The sequence below is a fragment of the Camelus ferus genome, chromosome X, assembly GCF_009834535.1.
Source record: "Camelus ferus isolate YT-003-E chromosome X, BCGSAC_Cfer_1.0, whole genome shotgun sequence".
NCBI lineage: Eukaryota > Metazoa > Chordata > Mammalia > Artiodactyla > Camelidae > Camelus > Camelus ferus.
This window is the reverse complement of record NC_045732.1, coordinates 14,087,095-14,098,297: the sequence shown is the minus strand read 5'-3', so window position 1 is coordinate 14,098,297 and position 11,203 is coordinate 14,087,095. Positions and strand designations below refer to the sequence as shown.

The 11,203-nt window shown below is 47.0% G+C and overlaps 1 protein-coding gene across 1 annotated transcript in view; it reads right to left on the bottom strand.

Moving 5' to 3' along the window:
- Positions 1 to 301: 301 nt before the first annotated feature.
- The window catches only part of CLCN4 (chloride voltage-gated channel 4), a 33,573-nt gene continuing 22,671 nt past the window's right edge, over positions 302 to 11,203 (bottom strand). Inside the window, exons 4-6 of the mRNA XM_032475145.1 lie at positions 7,258 to 7,412; positions 4,506 to 4,605; positions 302 to 786 (exon numbers count right to left, since the gene is read on the bottom strand). Of these exons, the coding sequence (XP_032331036.1) occupies positions 332 to 786; positions 4,506 to 4,605; positions 7,258 to 7,383 (681 nt within the window). The 5' untranslated portion in view covers positions 7,384 to 7,412 and the 3' untranslated portion in view covers positions 302 to 331. The remainder of the gene's footprint in view (positions 787 to 4,505; positions 4,606 to 7,257; positions 7,413 to 11,203) is intronic.

Sequence of the window (11,203 nt, the reverse complement as noted above, 5' to 3'; positions counted from 1 at the left end):
TCCAGGTGATAGAAATGTTCCAAAATTAGATTGTGATGATGGTTGCACAACTCTGTGAAGACTCTAAAAGCCACTTGCACTATACACTTTACATGGGCGAACCACATGGAATATGAATTGTATCTCACTAAAGCTATCATTTAAAAATATTGTATCTTTTCTTTTCAATTAGAAGGTATGGGGGGAGTGTACCGCTCAGTGGTAGAGTGAGTGCTTAGCATGCACGGTCCTGGGTTCAATCCCCAGTGCCTCCATTAAAAAATTTTTTTAAATAAATAAACCTAATAACCCCCCAAAAAAATTTTTTTTATAGAAGGTATAAAATTCAAGCCTATTTCTTCAACCTGATCAAGAGACCACTCTCAGGAAGAAAAATAAAGCCAAACACAAGGCTGTAAGAAAAATACATACATTGCGCCCATGAAAGAGTGGGGAAAGGTTTCCCAACCGAAGTTTGAACACCAGAGCTAGAAAAAGCCAAGCGGCAAGGGGTACTAGTATTCGCCACGGATGGCGTCAGAACAGACGCGTGCAGGTGAGAAGGCGACCTTGGCCAACGCCCACGGGCTTCCCAGCTGGGACCTGCCCACACACCCACCTCTGACTGATTCACCAGCAGCTCCGACCATTTCTGCCACAGGGGACACTTGTCCCTGTCTTCAAACGTGGTCTCGTTGGAAGTCCAGCAGCACTGCTCGTGGCTGTACCAGAAGGCAGACAGGCAGACCCCCTCCTTCAGGTCGGTCATCCAGTCGACGGCGAGATCGATGACCCCAGCCAAGGTGCCTGGAAGAAGCAGCCAGAGCCCCTTAGAGGAACAGCCCGGGGTGCCGCCTGGCAACACGCCACGTGGGCCAACGCGGAGCACACGGGCCAGGAAGGCAGGCAGGGATGCCGGTGCCTCCGGCTGCCCCGCACCCAGACAGGCAGCCTCCTTCTTCAATCTTAAAGTCACCCGAGCCAGTGGCAAGGCACCCGCTGTGGCAAACGCAGTGCCCAGCCCAGAGAGACACAAAAGCCAATGATGGGTAGTCCTTGGGGGCTTCCATCAAGCGGGACGGAGAGACATACAGGTCTGAGCTCATCACAAGCCTCTGGGGCCCGACGGCTTTCAGAATCCAGACCTTCCAAATTGTAGAAAGAGGGCACCTACACCCTAGAAATGACATTACCCCCTTGGGCGGCTTCTGGGCAGGATGCAGGGATCACACGCGTTAACGTTTCTCCAGGACACATGACAGTTCAGACAAAAGGGAGACATCAGGGCTACAACAGCCTTGTCGTTTTAAGGAAGACTTTGCCACCAAATGGAACCCCGCTTGAAAAATCTCACTTATGAGAACTTGGTGGATTTTTAAATTATAGATATAGGACTGGAGAGCTATCTAAGTAAATAACTACTTTAAAGGCTGATAGAAGTGAGATAAAATAGCGTGCAGTAGGCCACAGAAGGCTACCGTGGGTCTCTTTCTAGAATAACCCATTCCAGTCTTTTATGACGGCAGGGAATACTTTCAGGCTACTAAACTTCTCACACTTTTACTGGATCTTTATTACAGTAACAATTCCCCACTGGCATCCCCACAGGTCTCGCCAGAACGCGGGAATCCTCAACAACGTGCAGGCTCTAACTGCTGCGCCCGAGTATCTCTCCAGCATCCTCTTTTTCCATCACTCACCCCAGCTCTGCCCACGCCATGTTCCTGGGCCCCCCAGGCTCTCTTCTCTAACCCACCTCAGACAGCACTGCCCTCCCCCCAGCCGGCAAGCTCCTATTTATCTTCCAGACCCTAGATTTATGTCACGTCCTTCAGGAAGCCTTCCCTGATTTCCTAAGTCTGGGCAAGATGTACTTTCCAGGCATTTCCCCATTACCATACCTATCACATCCTGCTACCATGATTATATTTATAGACATTGTATAACTATACACACACACACACACACACACACACACATATACACACTCCAACTAATCAATAAGGGGTGGGGGAGAGTCTCCTGTCTGGTTTGTGCACCAGTGGGGATCAGGCCAGACGTCCAGACCCTGTGTCCACTTTAAGTGGGTAAGAGCCACCTGCCTGTTCTTTGCTGTCTTTGTGTCAGGTACATGGCCAGAACTATATATCCATGTTGAATGAATGAGAGCAATAAATGAAAATCAGAAAACTCAGGTCCGTCCATTCACTCAAGGGCTGTTTGCTGAGCACCTACTTACTACGTGCCATGCACTGTTCCATGCCCTGGGGTACAGCCGTGAACCAGGCAAACTCAGCGCCCTGCTTTCATGGAAGTGCACCTCATGTGGGAAGAAAGACACTAGACAAAATAAGTAAGGAAATTGGGCAGGTCCTCAAACAGTTAAACACAGAGTCACCATCTGACCAAGCAAGTCCACTCCTAGGTGACTGCCCCAGAGAAATGAAAACATACATCCACACCAAAATGGGTACACAAATGTTCACAACAGCCAAAAAGTAGAAACCACCCACATGCCCATCAATCGCTGAGCGGAGAAACAAAACGCGGTCCGTCCTACAATGGAACGGTATTTGGCAACAAAAGGGAATGAAGTCCTGACACACATGACAGCACGGATGAACCCTGGGAACACTGTGCTGAGCACAAGCAGCCAGTCACAAAGGACCACATACTGTATGATTTGTATGAAGCGTCCAGAAAAGGCAAACCGACAGGGAGAGAAAGTAGATTAGCAGTTGTCGGGGGCTGGGAGGAGGCTGGGGCACGGGCACTGGTAGCTAAAGGGTAGGGAGGTTCTTTGGGAGCTGATGAAAATGTTCTCAAATTGATTTTGGTGAGGGCTGCACAACTCTGTGAATACACTAAAAACCACTGAATGTACACTTAAACTAGGTGAATTTCATGAAATGTGAATTGTATTTCAATAAAGCTGCTACATCCCTACACACACACACACATATGTACAGGGCAGGGGGTGAGGCTCAGAGAGGGAGAGATGTACTTTTAGAAAAGGGGATCAGAGAACCCCTCACGTAGATGACATATGAACAAAAACATAAATGGGGGGTCCTACAGATATCCAGGGGCAAGACCCAAAGTTCACCCCAAATTCCATCGCTATCCATTCATTCGGAATCACATCTTCCCTGACCCGCCTTCCTGGCTGGCTCTGCTTCTCCCAGGGCTGGGCGTCTCAGCTGCGCTCCGTGGAGCAACAGCGACACCAAGTGGTGGTTCCTGAGTAACGTTCCGCAGAGGAGCCGCCGCTTGGGCCTCTCCATCTTTGGGAGTCAGAATATAAGGTCCAGGGGACCACTAAGGAAGTGACAGGCCAGGCAGTGGGACCCCTGACTCTCTCCACCGTTTAACAGCTGTGGAATGGGAAAGTGAATGGGGCGCAGTTTTCTGGCTTTCCCTTCAAGGCACATCCAGATCAAAAGAACACTTTAACCACCTTCACGGTCAATATCACCCCATTCTCGCCTCCCTTCTATACTCGTTACAGGCAGCTGCTGTGACTGGAGGGGAAGGATTCCCCCTTCAGCACTTTTCTTGGCCCTTTAGGACATGCCGCAGAGGGATGGACCCACTCCCTAGCAACCAAGCCCCTCCTACCATTGAAAATGTTAAAAATCTTCAGCATTTGGCCAGAAACCCAAATCCTCTGTAATCACACAATTTCCGTCTGTGGCCCACCCCCCAAGTAGTGTTCTTTTGAGACCGCGTACTAGATTTGATTGATCAGTCCTATAATCCTGACAGTTGTGTTATTACAGGCAGGGGGGTTTTACTTAGGTAATCTCTTGAGCACGTTCAAATTTTTTATGCTGAGACAATAACCTTCACAGCCTCCCAAAAGGAAGTAAGTTTCAGTAAACAATTTCCCTGGAGAGCTGGTGCTGCTGATATTAAAAGGGAGGCCTCCCCTCCAGATACTCATTTATTCATTCTGGAACCATCTACTGCTCACCAACATAGTGTTGGGACTATAAAAACGAAGGATGCAGAGTTCCTGAGGGTCAGAACAACGTACGGGCTGGAGGTACCTCCCCTGGGCCCACCTCAGAGCCGGCAGTGTCTCACATCACTGTGAGTGCCTTTGGATGTTGACAATTCATCCCAGGAAAGGCCAGTCTCATATGGGGGTTGATTATTACAGATCAAAATTTTCCTGTACTTTTCTTGCCTTCTCCAAACCAAGTACTAGAGGAGGTGAAATGTGTGCTTTCTATAAAATCCAGTGTGGCAATGAACCTTTGTAAAGCATGGAAAGGGCCGACCAGTACACTCAGTACAGCTCTCCAATGACCGTACCTGGGCCCATCCATGCCTTGGGGGATTCCTGCTTTATTGATGATAGATTTTATGTTAAATGTATCGTTGTGTACTTTGCTCTTAAGAAATTTCAAGTCATAAACCCCTGGCATCAAGGAAAAGAGAAACATTTCATTTCAGATGGTCATCCCGCCCAGCAGACGCCGGGGTCTCGGCACCTCTGAGGATGCTGCTCGCCAGCCACGTACCTGCCAGCAGGCCAATGAGCAGCATCACCACCCACCCAGACCAGGCGTCCAGCAAGCTCTTGATGAACTCCCATATGGACTCCTTGCTCTTGCTGGTTATCTAGAAACAAAAAGACATGCAACTGATGTGGGTACACTTCCCAGTTCGTGCTTTCTTCCCTGAAACTGTTTCCTCCGGCAATGGGGTGATTGAGAAGACAAATATAATCAAGCGAGTAGATTCCCTCTTAACATTAAGAATAACACTCAGTTACCTAGCACAGTCATCCAATGGGCTTCCTAGTTCACAGAGCTGTCAAGACGCCGTAAGTCTCCAAAGAATTAGAATCCACAGAAACTCCATTAAAAAACCTTCTAAAGTGTGATCTGCTCTTTGATGATTCCAAAGCCATTCTGAACAGAGACACCAATTTGGTGTCACCATTTTGAATATGAATCACTATTTTAGCTGACATCTAGGTCTGTTCATGAAAGACCCTCTTCAACAAGCAGTTCATTTCCTTCTTTTGTTTTCCAGGTTAAATGTTAACAGCAAGAACTTTTCTTTTAAATTGAAGCATCGTTAATTTACAATGTTGTGTTAGTTTCTGGTGTACACCAAAGTGATTCAGTTATATATATATATTTTTTTACATTCTTTTCCTTTTTACTTTATTACAAGATATTAAATATAGTTCCCTGTGCTATACAGTAGGACCTTGTTTATTTATTTTATAATTAGCATTTTGCATCTGTTAATCCCGAACTCCCAATTTATCCCTTCCCTCCCTTCCCCGCCAACCCCGGTAACTATAAATTTGTTTTGTATGTCTGTGAGTCTGCTTCTCTTTTGTAAATAAGTTCTTTTGTGTTATATTTTAGATTCCACATATAAGTGATATCATAATATTTGTCTTTCTCTGTCTGACTTACTTCACTTAGTATGATCATCTCTAGGCCCATCCATGTTGCTGCAAATGGCATTATTTCATTCTTTCTCATGGCTGAATAGTATTGTTTATATATATATATATATACACCAAATCTTTATGCACACACCTATCAATAGATATTTAGGTTGTTTCCATGTCTTGCTATTGTAAATAGTGCTCCTATAAACATTGGGGTGCATGTGTCTTTTTGAAGTAGGGTTCCTTCTGGATATATGCCCAGGAGCGGGATTCCTGGGTCATATGGTAAGTCTATTCCTAGTCTTTTGAGGAACCTCCATACTGTTTTCCATAGTGGCTGCACCAGTTTACATTCCCACCAGCAGTGTAGGAGGGTTCCCTTTTGTCCACACCCTCTCCACCATTCATCGTTTGTGGACTTTTTGATAATGTCCATTCTGACTGGTGTGAGGTGATACCTTGGTATAGTTTTGATTAACAGCAAGAACGCTGAATGAGCCAGCATGGGTCACGTCTAAACGTGACCAGCCAGACAGCTACGTCTAAACACACTGTAAGAGCACCCCTGTGCCTCGCTGTGTTAATAGAATCCTACATTCCTCCGAGATCATCATTCCCCTCATAACCCTTTAGAGCAACGGTTGGCAAACATTTTCTGTAAAGAGACAGAAAGTAAATATTCTCAGCTCGGCAGGTCAGATGGTCTCCGTGGCAACCACTGGACTCGGCTGCTATAGTCCAAGCCATAAAGCGCATGTGCATGCGCAGGCCTGGCTGCATTCCAAGAAAGTGGTACCTACGTGAACCCCTGCGGAGCTGCATTGGGCCCAGGGCCACAGTTCCATCGCCCCTGCTCCCGACTGAAGGCTGCCCCATCTCCTCCGTTCCTCCAGGTTGGAGCCAAGCAACTGCCTCAGCTTCCTGACTCTACGTCACTCCCTACACGTCTCACTGTGTCCTTGCCCTGCCAACTTGCGTGACATGATGACACAGTCACACTCTCGATGTCACTGCTCATTCAGTGCACTCTCTGAAGATGCTCTCCCTGAGTCACCGCCAGCACCCCCGTAGTTGCTTTGTCTCCGACTTGACCTCTCCATGGAGGGGTCCTGGCTAGCAGCCCCATCCTCGCCACTATCTCCCCCTTTCACTTGTGGCCCCTCCTTGCCGGCTCCCTCTACCTCTACCTGCTTCTTCTAAGCGTCTGTCACTAGCCCCAGGCCCCGCCCACTGTACCCACTAAACCCCGGCACTGCCCCAGGCTGACTGCTCCTCACCTCTCCCGCTATAGACCCAGGCCACCTGCCGCGGTCTTTCACGCCTCTGTGACCTAAAAGGGCCACTCCTGATTAGAACCCTTTCCCCTTCCTCTGTGAGGCAAACTCTTAGTCATCTTTCAAGACCCAAGTGAAATGTCACCCTCTCTAAAATACCCCCCCAACCATCCCTCCTAAATGACCCCATAGCACTTGACACGTAACTTTATCACAGCCCATTAAAATGTATACTGATTGCCAACTGGATGCCAGGCACCGTGATGCGTGCTTTCGCGCACACACAGCCTCATTTAATCTTCAGGTAGAATTAACTCCATCCTTACAGAAGAGAAGATGTGGTCCAGAAATGGCACCCCAAAAGTCACCCAGCCTGAAAGTGTCAAGGGCAAGATGCCTCTGATCTGTCACCTGGTATTATAATTACCTGTCCCCGTCTCTGCCTCTCCCACTAGCCCATCTCTTCTTTGGAACCAAGTCCAGCACGTGACCTGTGAAGCACGCGTTAGCTCACTACCTGTCCAATGAAGCCATGGCCTAGCTGTTTGAAAGGATTCCCCTCAACGTGTCCTTACACACCCCACCTACCTTTCTGTGTCTGTCGGTGTCCCGTGACTTTTCCCTTAGCCAGTCGATGGTGTGGAAGTCCTCATACGTCCCCACATCGGGGAAGGGCTCGTCAAGGAAATCCATCAGGTTTCCAGAGCCACTCATCACTCCTGCGTCGACCACGCTACTTACACCTGGGAAGGAAAACCTGTGGTTAGACATGTAAGCAGGACATGTGCACGGAAGCATCAGAACAATCCACATGTGCTATTTTCTTGTACGAGACTTATTTCAGCCCAGGCACCTCTGCTGTAGTGAAATACACATATATATAGTCCATCTCAGTCAGTCTGCGCTGCTATAACAAAAATACCATAGACTGGGTGGCTTACAACAACACGCATTTATTTCTCGCAGTTCTGGAGGCTGGGAAGTCCAAGATCAAGGCGCGGTGGAAGGGGCGGGGGGCCGTCTGGGGTCTCTTTTATAAGGGCACTAATCCCACCCATGAGGGCTCAGCTTTCATGACCTCATCCCCTCGCCAAGGCCCCATCCTAATACCATCACACTGGCGGTTGGGTTTCAACATAGGAACTTTGAGGGGACACAAACATTCAGTGTATAGCATAGTTGATTTTTGTTATCTGCAGTAGTTATGTGCTATTAAGTCACCATGGACATCGAATTAGTGACTACTGAAGCACTGTCCCTAAGAGAAATACAGGATTAGGTTCCTTTGAGATTCTGGTCACATTTTCATCAACCAATCAATACATAACCTTGTTTTGCATTTCCATTTAAAGATGCCTTATTGAACACGCATTGTTGACTCATCCACACTGAACTCACGGCCAATGACACTATCGCTCATGCCTGTGGGAAGCTTGTCTAACACACGTATTTTTCCATAAGGCACACTGCAGCCTTTTTGTGCTTAGAAACACTCAAGGCATCCCATCCTGCATTTTAGGGCCATTGTAAACAGTGAAATTACCAATAAAAAAGGACAAAAAAGTAAAAACTATGGTACTAAAGAGACTGCAGAAAGGACACTTGTTTCCAGTCTGGAAACTGAAACACGACGGCGGAACCCTGCCTTCTTCAGCCTCAGCTGGGAACGTGCATTTCCAACAAGTCGAACTTTTTCGGACTGGGCGCGTGCACTCTGTGCTCCCCATGTACTGATCTGGGGATTACAGATGCATTTTAGTGAGCAGGCAAATTCACAAGTACGGAACCGCTAATAATGAGGATCGACGACATGCATTTCTGAAAAACCTCATGTTCTGCAAAAGCCAGGCATCAAAATGACAGGGCTGAGGGACACACGGGGTGGAGACATACCACCCGAAACGAAGTCATTGTAACCAAACCAGTAACCGGTCCTCCTGGGAGATAAAGCGGAGCAGTCGGGCAGGCAGCCTATGCGGTTGTCACTGCGGATAGCCAAGATACAGCCACAGCAGAGCAAAAATGCCAGCGAGACTTTAAGCAGCTGGTGGCAGCCAGGGCAATGTGCAGGGGACAGTGGTCCTCTGCATCAGGGGGCTGCCATGGGGACGGACAAGGAGGCAGGACAACCTGCCACAGAGCCATGCTATGGTCTGAATGTTTGTGTCCCCCACGTCCCATTCATATGTTGAAATCCTAACCCGCAAAGCGATGGTATTGGTAGGTGAGGTCTTTGGGAGGTGACTGGGGCATAAGGGAAGTGCCCTCATGAATGGGATTGGTGTCCTTCTAAAAGAGACCCCAGGGAGCTCCCCCGCTCCTTCCACCAGGTAAGAACACAGCAAGAAATCTGTGATGGGGAAGAGAGCCCTCACCTGACCAGGCTGGCACCCTGATCTCGGACTTCAGCCTCCAGACTGTGAGGAGTCACTGTCTGTTGTTTACAAGCCACCCAGCCTGTGGGCTTCTGTTACAGCAGCCCGAATGGACGGAGACAAGCCAAGCTGGCAGCAAGGTGGCCCGGGCAAGCGGCTCTGGGTGCAGGTACTCACTTCTAGTTTTCCTTAAAATCCACTCAAAAGAGCACCTGCGGCCAGGGCAGTAGCAAGGCTGAGGGTTTCTTCCTTTCCTGCCTAAGGTAGCAGTTCCACTCCCGCTATTCTGGTTCCCCTCGTCTGGAAAACAATCACAAATAAACCAAGACATCTTCCACGTGATGCCACCCGCAGAGCCTGACTTACAGATCACACAGGAGCTAAGCTGACACGGAGAAAATGCTCACCACCAGTCAGCAAGAAAAAGAATACACTCTTATGGAGACAAGAGGTTGGAACAAGCACTACATAAAAATTACTTTGGCAAAGAGTATGGAAATTGGAATTATAGGGCAAGGACCACAAAAGTGCCGGAACTGATGGTTAAAGAGGTGAGGGGTAGTTATAAAGCTATTTAAGCACAGGCTTCTCTCATTGCTCTCTGCGCTTTTAGATCTGGAGGACCCAACCACGACCTGATGAAAGTGCATTTTACTCAAACTGAAAAGTCATTTTGGGCAAAGCGGAGTAATCACCTTACAAGCAATAAGTGGCCATGGTGATTGATTTATTGACTGTCTGCATAACTCAGCTGCCTTAAAACTTTAAAAGTTTGAAGCTGAGCCATGCCAAGCTGAAAACTGTACCTGCTGATGAGTGCCCAGGGAAGAATCACATTGCATAAGCCAGTAGCAAAAGATGATAAAAGGGAAGGGATAAAATTAGAAAGTAAAGATTTCATTCTCATTTCCACAAAAACAAGATGGTAATAGCCTTATATTCTATGTGGAAAGGAAAATCTCTGATAAGAAAAAGAAGACAGCAGGCTGTTGACCCACAACGGGGAGCACTTGTAAGAAAAACTGAGCCAGCAGATCGAAGAGTTGCAGACTTGGACATTCTATTAAAAAGTTCACGTTACCTGAAATTTAACCAAATCTCTGGTCAAGCAACAACTCCAGGCAATGATGGTTGAAACGAAAAGTCACTCTGGAGAACAAGTGCATCTTTAAACTTCCATGGAGCATGCCATGGTTGTGACAACCAGACACATAATTGGTCAAGGAAAATAAACATGATCTAATCCATAGATCTAACTGGGGGCGCCCTGGGGGCACAGAAGGAGGTGGTGTCTTCATTTCTGAAGTTGGGGTTAAGCAAGACAGGAGGACCAGGAGAAGTGTAAGAGGGCAGCCGGGTCAGAAAAATGGAAAGAATTCCATCTGGGATCCATCTGGGGGATATAGATGGATAAGAAATGAGAATCCAGCCAAACACAGGAGCAATAAGGAATGAACTCCAATGACTTGCTAACTGAGAAATAAACTTAACCCACGTAAATTCAATACGGCACCCAAATGGACGCAAACACAGCTGACCCTTGAACAATACAGGTTTGAATTGGGTGGGTCCACTTATACATGAATTTTTTTCAACAAATATAGTACCTGTATTTTCATTTTACAGATCTTTCAATTAACTAAGTGTGGGGGAGAGTTTGTGTTCTATTAGAGATTACAATATGTGGCATCAAAAGAAGAAGAGTTTGAGTCCTGATTCTACTCAAACTATTTCGGCCTCCTGCCCTTGGATGAGTCATTTATCAATGCCTTTGTTTTTCAGGCAGAGACAGCAGTATGCAGATGTCAACTGCGTAGGGGGTCAGTGTCCCTGAGCCCTGCACGTTCAAGGGTCAACTGTAGCTGATAACAACTTCAATCATATACAGAAACTCGACACTTTCACGTCTCCCCATGTGCACATTTTATATTACTGATGTCACAAATTACATCTTCTTCTATTGTGTATCATTAACATATTTTATAGGTGTAGTTCTCTTTTATACTTTCTTCTTTAACTTCTATACCAGAATTAAGTGATTTATACACCATCATTACAATATTACAGTATTCTGTATTTATTTTTATAGCTACTTTTACCAGTGAGCTTTAGACTTCAAAATATTTTTGTGTGGCTGTTAGGTATCCTTTCATTTCAAC